At 42.8% G+C, this 20448-nt stretch overlaps 1 protein-coding gene across 1 annotated transcript in view; it reads left to right on the forward strand.

Moving 5' to 3' along the window:
* dner (delta/notch-like EGF repeat containing) overlaps window positions 1-20448 on the forward strand; it is a 52609-nt gene extending 32161 nt beyond the window's left edge. The window contains exons 4-13 of the mRNA XM_076734857.1: window positions 1832-1995; window positions 4407-4555; window positions 5367-5520; window positions 6159-6272; window positions 12136-12369; window positions 16801-16923; window positions 17010-17123; window positions 17356-17487; window positions 17803-18049; window positions 19045-20448. Of these exons, the coding sequence (XP_076590972.1) occupies window positions 1832-1995; window positions 4407-4555; window positions 5367-5520; window positions 6159-6272; window positions 12136-12369; window positions 16801-16923; window positions 17010-17123; window positions 17356-17487; window positions 17803-18049; window positions 19045-19156 (1543 nt within the window). The 3' untranslated portion in view covers window positions 19157-20448. The remainder of the gene's footprint in view (window positions 1-1831; window positions 1996-4406; window positions 4556-5366; window positions 5521-6158; window positions 6273-12135; window positions 12370-16800; window positions 16924-17009; window positions 17124-17355; window positions 17488-17802; window positions 18050-19044) is intronic.

Here is a 20448-nt window from a genome sequence, read left to right on the forward strand (position 1 = left end):
TCATAGCCTCACCTTCAGGCTCTGCTCCCTCTTTGCCTCATCATTTTGGGACAGCTGTCGTGCCGATCCACCTGTGACGCTCCAACTTGCCCTCGACATAAAATATATTCTTTTATGTCCTGAGCTGTGCCCGGCAGGCTTTTTCTGAAGGTCTGAAGTTGGCTCATGTGAGGAGAAATGTCAAAGTTTCTCTTTTATGCCTCTAAATTGTCACTTTTTAAAGGCATCTCAAAAGCTGGCTTTTGGTTAAGCTTCATTGATCACCATTTTCTCCTCGTCTCTTTTATGCAGGTGTACAGAGCAAGTTTGGCATTTCATTTTTGCTTGTGGCAAACACTCAGGAGTTCCCACACATAATGCACCAGTTTAATCTTTTTCTTGTTTGTTTGAAAAGGACTGTTGAGGCAATGATCATCGTTATTGTTCTTGTTAGTTACGCAAGCAGTTGTTGAAATAGATGCACAAAGGCAAAGACTGAGAGGATAATCACTGATTGGTTTTTTGTTTGTGTTAATGTGAGAATGATTGTTTCAGGTGTGGGAGTGAGAGTAGAGGGCCACTTCGAAGCATTTAACCTGTGTGGATCCTCATTGAAACAGTGCTGTTCTACCCAACTGTTTATCTTTCATGAGGACTTGTCTCATTGTGGTTACTCAGCTCGGCTCCAGTGTTTGCCGTCTCCTCAGCAGGACGGCTCAGATGAGGTTATGAACCTCCTCAACATCGTCCTTTCGTGCCTCCTCAGTTTCACATTAGACTCAACAGTCATTTCTTTACTTAGATGTATCCGGTATCAGCCATTTTAAAGGTATTACATCAGAATCTTATGCTTCCCTTTGATACCTGGAGGGTTGGTGCTAGCAGAGAGCTCATGTAGTGCCCAGAACAGAAAGGGTTCATCCCACGAGGAGCGTGAATGTGGTCGGTACGTTTCAGGGCTCTCTGCCCATTTCATTTTAATGTCTGATTGCTTCTTCATGGCAGTGTAAGAGCATTGCCTTGAATCAGCATTAAAAATGAATATTTTATAACAGGTACAGTATCAATACAAAATGAGTTACATTGAGTTGTTGTTGTTGTAAACTCTCTTGTTTGTTTCTCTTCGCATTAAATCTGCTTCTTTCTCAGTTTCTACGTCTTGGTTTTCACTATTTTTTTTTTTTTTACAAATTGTCTGAGGTCCTGATGAAAGATAGGCCCCAACTCCACTGGCTGTATTTCACAACTCTGCTCAACATCACCCCCACTGAGTCAGACCACTGGCAGCCATTACTCACACCAGACCATCGTGCCATGTTTGAGTAACGAACAGGAAGACTGTCCTTTAGTCATCAGTCCTGGGTTCAAACATGGGACAAAGTATCCATCAGACCACACTGAGTGGAGGGTGGAGGGTGGAGTTTCATTAAACCTCTTAATTTGACTGAAATAAGAATGAGAGCAAGTAGAGAATATATAGAGGATTTGTCCATTTACCTTTCATGCTGGTTTTGTTGACAATTTAAAACTGTTTTAAAACTGTTTAAGGTGAATCAAGTGTTTGCTGCGTGTACAAAATAATGAGGGTGCCGAATGTGGATTGAGTTTCTAATATTTTGTGAATTCAGTATATCTTTCCTGGCACCATCCATGATTAATACTGTGAATATTGCAAAGTTGCAGTACAAAAGCCGAGAAAGCAGCAGAGAGTTGTCACCGATTAAAAAGGGATCATGGCAGTCGGTGGAAACTTGTGGTTTGGACCCACAATAATCAGATTCTCTGTCTGATTCTCCTCCCTTTATCCCATCACCCTCTATCCTTCCCATCTCTACTCTGCCTCTCCAACTAGGGTGGTGGTCAATGCCAGTGGAGCTCCAGTGCTGTGGCGAGTGAATGAAGAGGGTTTCCTCCGTTCATCCATTTTGAACGGTACTACGATGTGGTTCCTGCAGGCCCCTGATGGACTGGTGGTACCAGACCACTCCCTGCCCCTGGGACAGAACTACTTCCTCAGTAAGTGCATATGGAACTGTTTGCAGCAACTATATTCATACCGGGTCTACTTTATTATATTGAAGTAAAACGTTTTTGATGACCTAAATCTCTGCAAAAGGAAAGTTTTATGTGAGTAAATCTGCCAGTATTTGGCAGCATCATGCAGCAGCTGAAACTCAACGACCAAACAACAATCGAGCATGCCTAACAAACTGCGTCGATAGTAAAAAAATGTGTTAATTAAAGGTGTAAAAAATACCACGGGCTGACATATGGGCCAGTGCACAGATTAAACACTACATATTCGGTGCAAACACCGAATGATAAATTGAGATGTTTATTCAATCAAGCCTGTTTTTAATCCAACCATTAATGTCTTTATCAGATCAAAATCAAATTTACAGAGAAGAGAAAATCTGTAATATCAAATTCAATTCAATTATTATACTTTAATTATCTCTGTTTTTATCGTTTCATTTGGATGATCATCCATTCAGCAACCGCAGAGAAGCTAAATAGGAAACATTTTGAAATACCTCCAAATAGCTCATTTACAACTGAGCCAAAAACATCTGAGGATTAATGAATTTAAATAAGTTGTCTTTACAGCGTTTATTCCAAACATGTCATTGGGGAGAATCGCATAATATTTGCATATATGAGTCTCAATATTGTATTTGCATATTTAAAAAAAAAGATGATATTCCATCTGTATTTTTATACTAAGCTTCACACACACACAGACACACACACACACACACACACACACACACACACACGCACACACACACAGAGTGGTCACACATTGTGCCAAAGCGTGGTGTGGGCTGCACTGGGTGCTGGAGGGGGGTAATTGCAGTCTCGCTCTGACTGAAGGGCTGGCTGACCTCTGTGTGTGTTCAACATACCTGATGCTGTTTCACTACGCTGCCTGTCTGTTGACCTTGATGTGTCTGGTAACTCTGCTTCGCCTGAGAGAGAAAGAGAGACAGAGGGGGAGGAGAGACGGAGGGGGAGAGGGAGACGAGGCAGATGACATTGGGGAGTTAAATCAGAGGGGAGGAAAGATAATGGAGGGTGGGAGAGAGTCAGATAAGGAGGGAGAAAGAAGGGAAGGAAGAGATGGCAAGGGATTAGAGGAAAGGACGGAGGATGCAGAAGGAGGAAGAGTGAAGGTCAAACTGCAAGAGGAAGAGGAAGATGATGTAGAGCATCAGTAAGGAGGGAGGAGCAGTGACATTGCATTTCCCTCTTCACACGTCACTGTTTCTGAACGTTGGCAATGTGCTTTCACATTGTGAAGGAGCGGTGACTCTGCAGGTCCAACATCCGATGTCATTGGGCTGACAGTCATCTGGGGGTGAGGCTCAAGTTGTTTTATCGGCCCTCTCATTGGCTGAGGAGCTTGTGTCGTGGATGTTTCGTCATTGGTGGACTTGCAGCTCATTGGCTGAGATCGGGCTCTGAAAAATGGCAGTTAATATTCACTATGAAGCTATTTTTATCCAAGTGCCTGGGTAGCTGTCAGCATTGATTGAAGATATAATAAGAGATGTTCTGAACTTATAGACCCAATGAGACAAGACGGAGAGGCACACACTCTATTTTAGTCACAATGAAAAGCTGCTTGCATCAGTTCCTTTCTTTAGCCTCGCTGGAGTTTATTGGGTTTCTTTGGCAGCAAGGTGTACTTTACAGGCATGACATCATTTAAAATCTGTCCTAAAACATTTATTAAGAAACCGGAGAGTCTACAGCAACGCTAGCACCTCTATACCGACTCTGACATTAGCTAAAGGCCGACATGGTCACACTAGCAATGCTAACATGCTGAGGTAGGTATAATGTTTGCCATGTTCACCATCTTAGTTTAGCATGTTAGCATGTTAACATTTGCTAATTAGCACTAAACAGTACAGCTGATGGGAATGTCATTAGTTTATCAGGTATGTAGTCATAAGCCAAACCAATGGACAAACTCAATGATGGCATGTGTGATCACCAAATTTATGATGAGTCATCACGACTGGGACATGAACAATCCAGACTTATTGCCACTTCTTTCAATACTTGACTTCAATATTTCACTCAAAACCACAAATGTTGACCTCATGGAAAAATCCAGGGATCTCTAAAGTATGTAGAATTGTCTGGGGACCATGAATGTCTCATGGCAATCTATCCAGTAATTGTTGAGATACTTCCGGAAATGAGTACTGAACTGACCAACAGACAAAGAAAGTACAACTTAAAATGCGGTCTGGTGGAAAATCATTCTAATAAACTTCTTTGGCGTTAAGTCAAATCTCTGCAAGGTCATGGGGGTCATGTATTTAATGACATCTGCAAATGCAGTGCATATTATTGGAATATAATGAATGAATGAACTACATGAATAGTTTATGAGACCCTCAACTCTTCTGCGGTAGGTGTGTTGCGCGTGGGCGCCCCCACAGCCCCGGAGGTCACCCTGCGCCTCAACCTGACAGTGAAGGCCAGCAGCTGTGTCGAGCCCGGCAGCAGCTTCAGCGACCCTCAGTGCTCCGGGAAAGGAAAATGTATCACACAGCCCTCTGAGGTGAGAAATAAGAGATACAGATCATCGAAGCACAGGGTGTTCCTTCGTATCCAAACATTTGAGCTTTAGTGTGAATGAAGCTCAAAGTGCATTGGAGGAAAATCCTGTACTATTATTGTAAACATGAATAAGAAATCTATCCTGGAGGACAAGAGCCCTCAAATAGAAACTTAGTAGTGAGGCAACACGTCTGAATGGAAACTGAGGCCTCCAGATATTTGCAGTGATATAATATATAATATATAAAGCTTTGTTTGTGTAAGCATAGGAACAGCAATTTCACACTTCTCATCAACAATAATGCAACTGCAAAATTGGCAAAGTAAAGTTTCCATATTGTTATAAGCCAGCATTATCAGTGCAGCTGCATCATGGCATCTAGTGATGCGAGTGTCTTTTGATCATTATTCATAAATGTATAGCAGACAAAAAAGCCTCTCCCTGTGTTTCACTGAGCAGAGAGCACAAGACAAAACAAAGGAATGCAATGCAACACCACAAATTATAGCAATGCAACATTATCAAAAGCTATTCTTTATTTTAATTGTGGGGATTTGCAGATTCATTATCTGTTGCTGACAGTCAAAAATACAAGCTGATGGTATAGCAACACCCTGGAAGGCAGAGAAAGTTGGACCTCTCTATGTCCATATGTTAAACTAAGGTGTCACTCTCCCATGATCATCCCAGCTGTCTGTTTCTGAAAACCAAACGCTTTCACTGCTGCTTGTTATTGCATTATGTTACTGAATTATTTTAAAATCGGCAGTGTTTCACCTTTGAGGCTCACTGGTTTGACGTGTTTTCGCAGAGCACCTTCTTTTGCGAGTGTGAGGACGGCTACACCGGCATCTTCTGTGAGGAGTTCGACGCCTGTCACCACAGACCTTGTCGCAACAATGGCACCTGCAGCGACGTTAGACAGGGGGGCGAAGGACGCAACTTCACATGCACCTGCCCTCCAGGTGTGTCCATGTGTGCATTCTTTTTGCATGTTCATAGATGGGTTTGTTTCAGGTCGGTTGGTGTTATGCTGTTTTACGTGTGTCTAAGGCTTCATGAAGAGCCAGTGGAGTCTGTGTGGTCAGTTTTGCATAAGGACACAGGAACAGAGACTGTGCTGAACCTTTGATCTTGTCAGATTTATTTTAGGACAGGGGCTTGAAGCGAGGGCCTCTGGTAGGAAGGTAAATGTCAGAAGTGACCACTGATTGGCTGTCACTTCCCATTATGGGATTGTGCTAACAAGCCCTGTGTGTGCAGCTAATAAGAAGCAGCATTTTCAAATTTCGTTTCAGTACATGTCTCAAATCGCTGCATTTGCTGACACCAATGACTTAAATTTGATTTCTGTGTTTCTTTATTCTGATCCCTATTAGCTACTACTACAGCTGTGGCTACTCTTCCTCAGGTTCACAAAAATATATATTACAGACAAACATTTACAGGCAAATTGATAAAACAGAATCTTTCATAACTCATAATTTCAAGCAAAGATTTTAAACGCAACTACTTGTAGCTTAAACACATGGATTTTAGTTACATTTGACCAAGTGTAATGAAGTAAATCACATAGTCTGATTATAAACTGTGGGTTTCTCAGGTTATGAAGGGGAGCGCTGCCAGTTGCTGGTTGACCACTGCGTCTCTCAGCCCTGCAAGAATGGAGCCACTTGTTTCAGCAGCCTGGCTGGGCCCAGGTGCTACTGTCCCGAAGGTAGGAAACCAATCACGGCATGCTGGAACGAATCTGTGTGTGTGTGTGTGAGTGTGTGTTTGCTGTAAGTGAGTCAGGAGGAATGCGTGAGAGTGCCAGAAATACACGGTTTGTGTGCCTATAATAAGAATGGCTGCACAGTAAATTTCACGTCTTTGTGAAAAAGAAAGAAAAAGAGAGACTTCCAATAAAAAGATGATATAAGTGTGTACATCCTGTAATAATGTGTGTATTTTTCAGATGTTTGAATACAGTTGTTAAACACCGTGCGTGTCCGCTGCATGTTTAAAAGTATCTGTGCCACTGAGATGCTTAATTTAAACCGTCCTCCTCTAGTTCCTCTAGTCTAATTAGTCTTCATAGCCTCAGTGACCTGCATCAGCCTCTCTGGGGAAATCTGTAACCGCAAAACTTCTGCCGAAACAGCAATTCTCAGCAAGGGCAATCTAGTGTGTGATTAACAAACACCACGTACTGACAACAGTGTATACAGAGAGTGTATGCACACACACACACACACATACACACACACACACACACACACACACACACACACGAAACATTAGGTAACAATGGACCCCACCACATAAATAAAGAAACAGCAGATGGATGTAAGACCTGGCAGAAAGGCTGGTTCACTGTTCCAGGTACAGCTCCCAGCGGTCAGTTCATTCTAGAGCTGGAGGAGGCCTGACTCACACTGCAACACCTGAATGTATTGTTAATCTGCAGCTGCCAAAAAAACAAGGTCTCCAATGTGGAAAAGGAATTCATAATCCACCGCTTGTGCATTTATTTTCATACAATGAGAGAAACAGCAGTGAGAGCGGCGGTGAGTACCGTGCCAGCACCTCTTAATTAGTGCGGGCGCTTTTAAAAGATTCATGTTAGAAAAATCTTATTTGATAATTCTGAGGGAACGCTGAATCTCAGACAACTTCTCTGTGTGTCTATTTACAGGTAGCAGCAGGTTAAATCAAACTGTAACACTGCAATGGATCCTTTTTTTCTGTTCAATCAATTGCTGGTTAGTTTATTAGCTGATAGAGCATTTTTGAAAACCTTGCAGTATTAGAAATTGTTTGACCATAGGCCTTATTCAGAGAGGACATTTTGATATGTCACAGGTGGAAATGATAAACTGAATGATGGCTGAATTCCATGTAGCTACGTCAGTTTGAGGGTCCTGGTTCTGTGCATGCTGGCTTCCTGGGACAATTGAAAAGAACAGAGCTGCTGCAGCTTTGAATATTTTGTTTGTTTGAAATGAACCAAAAAAAGGGAAAACTTCAAAATCCAAAGAAAAGGACGTGTCAGGATAGGACACGCTATTTAACAACTGATCCATCAATAACTGAATCAGAGTGCGGAACAATCACACACTCCTGCAGGGAAACACACACTGCATAAACAAATAGACTCATTTTCATAAATCTGTTCAGTGATACTGTGCATTCTGAGACAGGTTAAGGTTCATGGGACTGCAAATGACACCACAGTGTCAATTAAAAGGGAAAAGAAACATAAGTGAATTTTCTATTTGTGTGTGTGTTAGAGAGGCAGAGATGTGCGTCCATGCTGATGAACAGATCAGAGGAGGATTATTTAAATGTGTTTGAATACGGAGCCTCCAGGCAAAAAATCAAAAGCAAAAGAAATGTTTTCATATGCAGAATGACTGTATGGAATGGAAAATATAAGGCAGATATTTTATAGTAATATAAAGTTTCCAAGTATAAGAGAACATGTCATCTTCTATCAAAGGGGATTTCATTAACCAGTCAGAGAATGCTTTACAGATCCTGTGTGGAAAACCTTTCAGTATGTACAACTGGGAACATGAGGAAAGAGAAAGGAGGATAAAAAGTTTGTAAATTGTCAGATCTGGTGATTTTCACTTCCCTCAGGAGCAAGTCCTCATCTCTTGGTTTGGAGCGAAGTCGCAAGTTCAGTCTTTTTGTTCTTGTTTCTCAAGGACAGGAAAGACTAGAATGCTTCACAGTTCATTAAGTGATATTTAGGACTTCATTTGTTCAGCAGTGACTCCACAGGTAAAGAAATGTACACACACTCACACCCAAATGAACACACACAGGCACATCCTGCTTAGTGCTTCTCAAGGTCCTGCATCCCACCCCCATAAATCACCTCCAAGTTTTCTTTCTTTCAGACACAAGCGATAGATAAAATGATGGATGGCATGACAACTGTCACAGCTGTCATCAGAGAGGTATCCACCCTGTGATTACCAGGCCAGCCGAGAGCAAAATCTGCATTTTTATTTGCTACATCCTAAGGGAGGCACAGGTATTTGAATAGACTCACCCTGCAGGGATGGAAGGTGGTATTTTCACTCCAGTTTGTCTGCCTGTCAGCAGCATATCTCAAAACATCAACAGATTTCCAAGGAGAAGTTGAGTAACAGCTAAATGGACCAATGTGGTGTTTGGGATGTTTGTCCAAAGAAATCTTCACTTGACTTCACTTGTTCCTCTGTGGGACGTTATCTCAATAACAGCTTACTGTTTACATGTTTACTGTTAAGGCTAGCAAGTGAAGCCAAGTGCAAGGAGCAGAGCTGAGGCCGAGCCAAGCAGAGAGACCAAGGAGTGGGTAGCAGTGTGGAAATTGGGGAGCTGCTGGGCTGAACTGGGGGTCCGAGTCATGAGACAAAGGGCCAGAGCAGAGCAGACAGACCTGCAGGGAGAGGAGAAATGGGATTAGTCTCAGGCAACAAGCAAATGTAAACTAGAAAGAGGCTGGAAACGCAGACTGACAGGAACTGTGTGATCTGGTGAGGTGGATGTGGCAGAGCTGAGTGGTTGGGATGCTGCTGGTGGTGCTCTGCTCTGCCTTCAGCACCCATGTCTCCATTCAGACAATCACACACAGACACACAGAGGTAGAAAGAGAGGGGAGAGGGACTGCAGGCTAGGCAGAGGTGGACGGTTTGACAGCTTACAATTAGAGTGGACATGTAGATTTAAATGATACAAATGATGTCTCTGGGTCTCTACTCGCTTCCAGTTTTTACTCTCAGTTCAAGGTAAATTGATGAAGAAGACAAATCCGTATGAATGCCATGAGTAATAGGAATTTCAGGGATGTGCTCAAGTAAATTTTGCACAGCGACTCCTCAGAGACTGCCACACTGATATTAACTTTCTTTCACTCACATGCACTTTATCTTCCTCTCTCTCTCTCTCTCTCACACACACACACACACACACACACACACACACACACACTGACAGAAGAGAGAGTGTGAGCGTCAGTACTGCGACTGCCTCCAGTCAGAATTAGCGGGGTGAAGGAGCTAAATTTAAACTGCTTCTAATGTTGGCAGGTTCGAATACCAGCAGCAGGAATGAACAGACTCCTCTATGTCGGCTAGGTCTCACAGTGTGAACGCGTAGACAAGAAGAAAGTAGAGAAAGAGAAAGAGAAACTGAACTCAAGATGTAGAAATCATCTGTATAAGTCAGTTTGGTGCGGAGTAAAGCTAAACACAGAGGAAGGCAGTGGGGCTTGCATAAGAGTGTGTGTGGTCTAGAAGCTATGTTTAAAGCAAATTATAGAAAAGGGGAAAGGGAGAGGAGATCAGAAGGAGGTAGAGGAGTGAAAAGGAAAAGGATGAAACTGATGGAGGCAGTGGACACAGAGAAGGAGAGAGCTTTGGGTGAGATTTTTCCCTGACTGCTGCAGATTACTCCTGTCTCTCTGCTGCTGAATGATAAATGTCCTCCTCACACAGTGCAATAAAGTCTTGCAGATCAATGGATGTTCGAGTGGGATCTCTTCATTAGCTCAATGGAGTGTGCACTCCAGTTCAGTCAGCGCAGGGATTTACTGGGGTGTTGGTGTAAATCAGACGACCCACACACTATGTCACAGCAAGGTATGTGCACGTACACAGTGGAGTCTTTCTCCGCTCTGCAGTACAATGGCAGTTCTCATGGGAGGTGAAGGCAGAGGAGGAGAAAAGAGGGAGGAAGTTATTTTTAGATGGGGAGGATAGGTGAAAGTAGCAGAGGCTCACAAGCTAATGAGAGGTGGTGAAGAAACCAGTGGTTTCAACACACAACCAGTCACCCACAAAGAGAAATGGAGCGCACGGCTCTGCACGGAGCAGACCCCCACACGCAGACGGGCATTGTTGCATATTGAAAGCGTGACAGAAACACAGCCACGCTTCTTCAGAGATACTGCTGCAACACAATAGTTTGACATTTCCGTCACCAGCAAGAATTCATTCTCTGTTAAGCTGCTTTAATCTGTAACAAGGAGGAGGAAGAGCTAAAAGAAAGAACATTCAAATTGCTCCAGGTGGTGATTTTGGGTGGTAGATGGTGACAGAACCAAACCACATGCTGTCTTTTTCTCGGTATATTGTCTTTGATCAGTGCTGTCACTCCCCCCCCCACATCTGCTTCTACAAAACTGGGCAGTCGTGAGACTTAAAGGAATAGTTTGACATATTCACTTTTCCCCCAAGAGTTAGACGAGATGATCTATACCACTCTCATGCCCGTCCGTTCAAAGACGAGTCTATGGCCAGCAGGAGGTTAGCTTAGCTTAGCTGCGTCTTCTAAACTTTATGCTGTTTAAGCTAAGCTAACGGCCTCCAGGCTAACCTTACAGACATAAGAGTTGTGTCAATATTCTGATCCAACTCTCATCAAGAATGCATATGAATGTTTTCCCAAAATGTCAAACTACTCCTTTAATGCCTTTTATCATAAATCTTAAAGTGTGCCTGAGGACTGACACCAAGTCAGACTGTGTGTCACACTGACATGCAGAAATTGTTCATTGCTTGCATTGTGCAAGCTTGTTAATTGCACCTATAATTACTCTGTATACATTACATTCAGAGAAAATTGTTGTTCTGTCGCTTTGAGAAAAACATCTCCTGTCATCCTGTGGTTGCTCTCTACATTTAAAATGACATGTTCTGCACGTCATTGAATGTATGTGGAATGAACCACTGTACCGGCTGGACAGCAGGAAATTTTATGTCAGACGTTTATATATGTGTTTGTGGTCCGTGGGTCTGTGTCATAAGATTTATTTGAGGCAACCGCACTGCAAGAAGCACGTGTAATTGTGTAGCAATCTGTAAGTACAGCATAGCACTTAAATTAGTGACTGCAAATGGATCTTACATGATTTCTGCTGCCCTCGGATGGTTGCACAGATTAATACTCTGAACTAGAAGACTCTCAAACATATTCCCATTGTGGGCAGAGTCTACCTTAAAGGCATTAAAATCATATTTCGATGTGCTTTAAATGTTTGTGTAAAGCCTTTCTAGATCAAAGTAAAACTCACCATACATTTATGTCTCAGCGGTCTTTGTCTGCACCAACACGACTAAACCCACAAAACGTTCTGTGTGAGCTTATTTGCAATAAGAGTCGGTCTTAGTGGGAAGAAGAGTGGGTGCAATTTCATGCCAAAATGGATGTCACATATCGCACCGAACCACCTGATTTGCATAAACACAACCCCCCCCTGCTGTGTCGCTCTTTCCACCTTGTTGCAAGCAGGTTCATTTGAAGCCTCGTAATGACCAAAGTTAAGACCAAATTGACTTTGGCCTGCAGAATTGGCATTCCGCCTGCACATGCACCTCCGCTTTCTGCTCTAAGCGTTGTTTAATGTTTTCCAGTAGATAAGGACGCTTGTACATAATGAGATTTTGAGAAATAGTTGTAAATAATATTAAGTGTATTGGCAGCTTTTCCTTCTTTCTGGCATAGGAGGACTAGTGGCCACAGAAATGATCTCTGTGTTGGTCTTTCATCATTTTCTTCCTTCCAAACCATTTCCCACCCTCGTCTCTGCCTTACCCCTCTTTCAGGCTACCAGGGTGCAACATGTGAGCAGAAGGTGGACCCGTGCGCCTCCAGCCCCTGTCACAATAATGGGACATGCTATGCCCAGGGCCCCGGCCCCCTGGGGTTCGGCTGCAGTTGCACAGCAGGCTTCACCGGCCCTACATGTGCCCAGCTGGTGGACTTCTGTGCCCTAAACCCCTGTGCCCACGGGGTCTGCCGCAGCGTGGGCAACAGCTACAGGTGCCTGTGTGTCCCAGGTGAGTGCCGCCGTCAGCCGTCTCAGTGGCTGGTGCTCTTAAACATTTTTTAATCTCTTCTTAATCTCATCTTCTGTGTTTGTGCTGCAAATGAAATATTGAAATATTATAGGAATACTAAAGATAGCAGCGTGTCTCTGTGATCCTCTTGCTCTTCTCCAACTGCATGATGTAGTATATAGGCTACAGTATAGTATATCATTGAGCATTTGTAGTATATAGTTTAGAGAATATTCTGGATCCAAGATGAAACTGACAGAAGGGCAGGAAGGAGAGAAAACCTCACAAATACAAATCCATCAGCTAACTTCAGCACCACGGACAGCACCGTGGATTCATCAATACAGCACAGTTAGGCTACTGATACCTCAGAGTCGAGGTCGGAGCCATAGATTCTAACATGACCAAACCTCAGTCAGATAAAGGATCAATGAGTCAGACAGACTATCTGTCATATTGAACTAAACGCCCCCTCTGCCCCTGCACTCTTTCTGCTACTAGGGGATGGAGGGGGGGAGGTGGCAGGTTAACAAGGGGGGGATGCATTTTGTTCATGCTTGAGATGAGATGCTGTCAAAATCTTTCCCAAAGCTTCCTGCCACAGCTGATCCACCCTGACATCCAAATATTAGACAGTACAAAATGCTAACCATCAAAGGACGCCTCTGGTGGCAGAGCTTTTCTGTTCAGTTAGTTAATACATTTGATTAAATACACAAACATATTACAAAAAATCATACTTGATTTTGGACGATAGTAGTATTAAAGGACCAGTAGCCAAACCCCCCCCCCAAAAAAACCCATGATAAACATATCTCAACTTTTGATTCAGCTCTTTCCAACAAGAAATTCTAATATAAATCACTTCAGACAGAAGCTATTGCTTAGGGTCTGTGCCCAACACATCAATTCAGAAATCCACCAATGGCCATAAGATATCTTCTGAATCTTGTTCCAAATCTATCACCACTTTAAATCAGGCTTTACAGCCGACACGTAAAGCTTAGTGATAAGACTCAGAGCAGCACTAAATATCGTCAGGCAGAATGACGAGTTATTTTTAGACGGATGATCGCAGCGCGGGCACCGACGCCTCTGTGATCAACTCAATTGAGTGGAATGATGACTTATCATTATCCATTGTCTTGCAATTATCTTACTGGGATGGTGAGATAGATGACTTTCCCAGTGGCCCATAAACATAAGTTGACACTTCGCTCCTTCTGCTCTGTGTTTATACCATCTGTCAGTCAAATATATAAGCCGCTCATCATCTTCATCTCTTATTTGATGCTCCCATTCATTCTCCTGCATCAGCAGCCTCCAGAGTGCCTTCTTCTGCATTACGGCTGTAACCGGGAAAATCTTCAGAACTGAAATAGTTTTTGATTGCTTGTGTTATCGACATCTCTTGATGGTTTCCTCTCTGCAGGACACGGGTGAATTGCTACTCAGCTGTTCTTTCATTGACTTGATTTGGATTTGGCATGCTGTATTTCCACTGAGCTTTGAGATTGTGCAGCTCTTGTAGCATTTGTAGAGAAGACTGTTTCCTAAATATTTGAACTATAAGAGTTGTAGCTTGAGTTGATAATCCTCCCATAAGTCATGTTTTTCATGTTTATTGAAATGCTTTCACCCTTGCTGTGCCCTTGCGTGCAGAGCGGGCGTCTGTTGCTTTCAAAGTATTCAGATTCAGAACAGTTTCTTCCCCACAGGCTCACTCTTATTTTTCTCTTTTGCATGTCTTTCATATTTTTCTCTTATGCTTCTCCCTTTGTCTTTCCTCGTCTTTATCTTCCTGCCATTTACCTCACCTCGCTTCCCTCTCATCCTCTGTTGTCTGGTTGCCATGGTGAAACAGTTGCCGCAAAACTCTGTGTGTGTGGCTCTCAATCTATTGTCTGTCTGTGACTATGGTGGTTAAGCAGATGCTGCCAGCCAATCAAATGTCTCTACTCAGAGGGCCCCGTCTAATGGGATTGGTGAAATTGGTCATTTGCAATTAGCATCCCAGACATTACAGTGAACACACAAACACACACACACACACACACACACACACGCACACACACACGATGTTTCGGACCAAAATTGACCTTTTCTCCAACTCATCAGACTGCCAGCTGGTGTCTGAGGTGTGTGTGTCTGTGTGTGTGTGTGTGTATATGTGTGTGTGTGCATGTGGGCGTGTGTGTGCGTGTGTTTGTGTGCGTGTGTGTGCGTGTGTGTGTGTGTGTGTGTGTGTCTGCCTGCCTATGTGTGAATGTGTGCCGGGGTTGAGTAAATGCCTGCTGGCTGTCTGAAAGAAGGCTGCTGGGTAGCTGATATGTAGAAGTATACCTCCTCCAGTTTCCTGTAATCCAGCTCACATGAGAGGCTGCCAGCCCACCAGCCAGCTCACAGAAAGCAGACAGAGTCTTGGAAAGGCACTTGACATTTCACTGGCATTTCACAGAGAGGACCCTGGAGCCTCTAACTGGGCTCCTCATTAATTCCCCCCTCACTCCTTCTGCAAACACACGTTAGCTGTGGCCCAGGGAGGGTTTGTTGAAACTTCTGTCAGTACCGGGACCCAACTGAGAAATTTAGTGAGTCAAAGTAGAAGCGTAGCTAATGGAAACAGATTGCTACATGAGTCATGCAAGGACTCAAGAGACACTGGTCCTCTGGTGATTCGGGGTCTGAATCGTAGATGGTGGAACATTTTTATAAAGTGCAGCAGTTCATTTTGGAGTGTGAGCAGGTACGTTATATGTTACATCAGTCCATATACATTCATTACAACTATTTGTCAGGCTGATTACTGAAGATTGAAATGCACAGTGAGGTCTTTACAAAGGTGTATTAATACACATCTGCACACTGACTAAGAAAGCATACTCACCCTATCGTCCAGTCTTTATGTTTCTAAAGTTAAACAGATACAATCAGCTATGAATCTCTGTTACATACCACACAATACACTTTGCTTGGCTTCTAAATATGACTGGAGAAACACAGGACTAATTGATGTCTGCTGCTGATGCGCTGACCGTGTTTTCAGATGTTTCAGTCTTATTCTGCCTCAGTACACAGCTGCCATCCCATGGAAAACACAGTGCACTGCATGTTGTTTGACCTCATGCCCAATCCCACTGAAACTCAGTGGCAAAATATTGGATTTACAATATATTCACACACTAATTGACTGATATCCATTAACTGGTGTTGTATTTCCCTCAAGGATCCAATGATGTGTTGTTGCATTGTTAGCTGTTGAGTATTGGAAAAGAAGTACATCAAAACTGAATTTAGGAGCTGTTTATGTGCTATACAGGCTATCTCCAGCAACTATGAGCAGGAGCTATGAATTAAGAGGACACGATACTTTCTGCTCTCACCGTACTGATGTTGTGGTTTCACTTGGAGGCTCCCTGCTGTGAAACTGTTAAGTGGTGTGAGTTGTGAGTAAGAGGACTGATCAAAGAAATATGTGATAAGCTCATAACAGCTTTGAGGATAGCCAGCTTGGATGTTTGGAGGGGAAATCCAGATCAGGTGGTGGCTGAAGTGCTTATACAAGGAGCTCCTGTTCAGTTCTTACCTCCTTCAACAGGCCTACTGCTTGCTGCAGTATTAATAATGCTTGGCGATACAATGATACATACACACATATGCACACCTTTCCAGATAGACCACACTACACTTGCACAGAGAAAGAGAAATTCAGTTTTAACCAATCTGAGTTTTCATGATGTTTCATCCTCATGAAAATTAAGATTGGTTGAGGTTGTTTTACAGACATCCCATAGCACCATACATCACCACAAGCAGAGGTGACAGTTAGGTTGAAGCTCTGAGTCGATAATCATGAAAATGATAGTAGTTTTAAATTGAGTCACTGAGAAATGGAGGGACGAATTCTGTCATCACAAACCAAAGTGTTTCTAACTGACTGAAAGATAAACCTTTATTGATTCCACAGAGAGCATAAAGACAGAAACCAGTACAGATAAACAGAGAAACTTACTAAATAAATCATCGTTAGTGTATGAAATAAAATAGGAATACAGTAACATAAAAACTGTATAAGAGCAGTTCAACTGAAACTCAAATTACAGGCAATAGCAGCAGTCATACAGTACCAACAGCTAGTATTTGAACTAATAGTGCAGTACCATCTGAAACAAAGTGTTGTAAGTACACAGCTTTGTCTGGATTGACCCATTCACAGCTAAACTTCAATACCTACCGTCCAACAAGCCATCAGAATGATATATTGAAATGATAACCGCTGATCACAGCTATAAAGCATTTCAGTAAAACCCTCTCCTGGACAAATAACAGTTAAAACATCATCCGAGTGCATCAGCAATGCAGCAAAATGACATGCTCAAGTCTTCAATGACTCTAATATTGATACTGTATATATGTGTGTGTCCCATTCAGGCTACCATGGCTTGTACTGTGAAGAGGAGTACAATGAGTGTCTGTCCGCCCCCTGCCAGAACTACGCCACCTGCAGGGATCTTATCAATGCCTATGAGTGTGTCTGCACACCACAGTTTGAGGGTATGTATGTGTGTATATGAGTGACTGTGTGACTCTTTTTAAATGCAGGCACGCGTCTGTAAATAGTTCTGTCTGTGTGTGTGCAGGCAGACACTGTGAAATCTACAAGGATCCATGCCTGAAGATGCACTGCCAGAATGGAGGCCGCTGTGAGAGTACAGGACTCAACGTTTCCTGTGTCTGCTCACCTGGATACCTGGGTGAGCGCTGGTCCCATGGTGGAGCAGTAGACTACCTGTCTATTAGTGTGATTCACAGGATATGGTAATAAGGCTGAATGCAAGCACTGTATGCGGTGCATGATGCTTTAAATAGACTGCATTAAAAAAGACCTCATTTAAGGTTAATAAAGAACAAGATGAGAGTTGCAATTTCTGCTCTCAGCTTTGTCGCTCTAGCTGTTTTTGAACGCAACCTTACCTGTCCACTTAGGGGAGAAGTGTGAGGTCGACATCAACGAGTGCAAGAGCAACCCTTGTTACCATGGAGGCACCTGCATCGACCAGTCAAATGGCTTTACCTGTCACTGTCAACCTGGGTGGGTTGGGCCCAGCTGTGAGATCCGTAAGTCAGCCTGTCCGAAAACTCCTGTCCAGCTATTAATCTAAAATCCGACATGTGGAAAGCTGCATGCTTCTGTGTGTGTATGTGTGTGTGTGTAGGCAGGGATGACTCACTTCCTTATGGGGACAAAATGCAAATCCCCGTAAAGTAAATCATTAATTTTAGGGCGTAGACTTGGGCTAAGGTTAGGTTCAGGTCATGTCAGGGTCGGGGTTAGGCAAGTGGTGGTTATGGTTTGGGTAAATCTCCAGGAAATGAATGGAAGTCAATGTAACGTCCCCAAAATTGATGGAAACCCGACTATGTGTGTGTCAGACCTGCAGTGGAAGCCAGCACACACTGAGGACACCCTGACCAACATGCCCCGCCACTCCCTCTATATCATCATCGGAGCACTGTGCGTGGCCTTCGTCCTCATGCTCATCATCCTCATCGTGGGCATCTGCCGCATCAGCCGCATCGAGTACCAGGGCTCGTCGCGCCACGCCTACCAGGAGTTCTACAACTGCCGCAGCATCGACAGCGAGTTCAGCAACGCCATCGCCTCCATCCGCCACGCCAGGTCAGTGTCAGAGATTTGTATGAACTGACTGATGGACAACAAAGTGTTGCACAGGAAGAGTGTTACTGAAGCGTTCTGCAGTCTTATTCCTCAGATATCATAGTTTTTTGTATTTTCAGTCACTAAACAGCTTTATGTAAGCGTTAATGTGTTTTTGCTGTATTTAATGAGGTGATGTTTTACATTCAGCGCACCACTGCCTGGGAGTTACTTTTTCATTTTTAAAGGGGAATAATTTCACAGATGAACGGCAGTAAACTAGTTGATGGAACAATCTCAACTCAAGGTCCATTTATAGGCTTTTCTGGAGCTTGTAGACCATGTGATATAGTCAAAAGCTCCAGAACAAGATACTTTAAGAGAAGACATTAAAGAGACTTTAATGTCATCCATCTGTACACAGAGGAATGAAATTGTGTTCCTCCTGGTCTCCGGTGAAGAACAAAAGAATGAATGATGAAGCAGTCAAGCGAGTAAATCAATTACTGCATTCAAGGTCAAGGATAATCTGTGAAGCTCAAGTCAGCTGTGATGCTCTGGAAGGAGCTTTTTATCTTTCATCACATCTGAGAAAATGTATTTCTTCTTTTTCTGGGAAAGTCTACATTTCTAACAGACAGCTTCATTTACAAACTGTGGATGTTGACTCGAACAGGCAGGAATGCCTGACATAAGACATTATTGCTTTGCATTGTGGGAAGTGTAGGATCCAGCAGTTTTAAAATAAAAGGTAAGATACCTCAGGCTCGGCTGCATAAATTGTCATATTCTCATTCATTCTTATTCTTATTAAATTGTTGTCTGTCTTGTGTTTTTCCCCTTAACTTAAGAGAAGTTCAACACTTGATCACTGAAGTTCCACTTTTAATAAAAGTTGCTGTTTACTCTTGATTTGTCAACATATCACTGGCCCAGTACTAACAAAGGATGGACTATGTTGCTAAATTTGATGATACAGTATTGATGCACTGTTGATGTTTACACTCTTTTATTAGATTTGGCAAGAAGTCCAGGCCCGCCATGTATGATGCCACTCCCATCGCCTACGAGGACTACAGCCCCGACGACAAGCCTTTGGTGACCCTCATCAAGACAAAGGATTTGTAAAACACAACCATCCCAGCCCATCACAAGCTGTACACGTCACAACTGCACATGTAGACATGTGCACTCACATACACACACATACAGAAAGTCAGCATAAATCTTAAAGTATTTCTTAAGAAAAAAAAAATAACGGCTAAACAAAATTGAATGTAAAGTGGAGGGAAAAAAAAACATCCAGAACATACTCTGTAGTTAAAGAACAAATCTGGAATTTGATACATCTATTTTCCTGTCAAAGTCCACGATAAGGCTTTATTGTAGCATAAGAGCATACTTTGCATTACTTAAGTTATTAATAATGGGCAACACTGCCAGGAACCTCTGCTGTACAAGAGTGATGACTTTAGTCTGCACCAGACTGCCTGTCTGTCGGCGTGGGCCAGCAACCCCAGAGCCTAAATTTCTAAATGTAAACTCAGCAAACAGAGCTGACAGCAGTCCTTACAGGTGTTGTAGGAATAGGCGCACTCCTCTTGGTGCATACACTGTATCTTTTTCTATATCTGAAAAAACAAAACAAAAGAAAAAAAAACACTGCAGTAGGTTGCCTTACTTCGTGCATGGTTAGATTTGATGTTCTCTCTGCATTGTTTCAAAATCCTTTGTACTCGGTTGTGGTTGTTATTTTTCTCATTGCAGTTGTATTTCTCTCTGTCAAGACTGTGCCAAATATTTTCTTTGGGGTAACTTGTGGTCACTAGATAAAATACATACATGTATAAAATACTAGTCACAGAATTTATCTTTTTAAAATACATATTGTCCTGTTCTTTACATGCAAGTTTCTCAATGGTGTATGAGTAGTGACGAAAGTGGGTTTACTGGAGTTCTGTGACCCTACCATCCTACTGTATGTATTTCAGTGATATTTAGGAGAGTAGGTAGGTATATTTCTCACTGCACAGAAAAAGTGTTGGTTTTACTCAGTGTACCTGTTTACGCCAGTGTACAAATTCACCTCTAGTATTGACAGTGTTGAATAGTTTCTGGACGAGAGTTCCTTTGCTAGATCGGCCTCTGACTAGCTTTAGGGTGGAGCAGAGGGAGGAGGTGGAGGCTGAGAGGGATGATATCTACTCCAGAATATATGTGCTTCTGTGTCCTGCCAATCGGAAAACTCTCTGTGCGTGCAGCTGTGTTGTTCCTCCCAAGGTCAAGCAATGTTTTACCGATAGGCTCAGCTAATCCTCCGATTTTTTTCTCTCATTTTAAACACAGCAACCACATGATTACCTATTATCTATGTTGAATGATGTAAACAATAAAGATTCAAGTGAACATAATCTACAGTA

The sequence above is a fragment of the Chaetodon auriga genome, chromosome 7 (genome assembly GCF_051107435.1).
Source record: "Chaetodon auriga isolate fChaAug3 chromosome 7, fChaAug3.hap1, whole genome shotgun sequence".
Lineage (NCBI taxonomy): Eukaryota > Metazoa > Chordata > Actinopteri > Chaetodontiformes > Chaetodontidae > Chaetodon > Chaetodon auriga.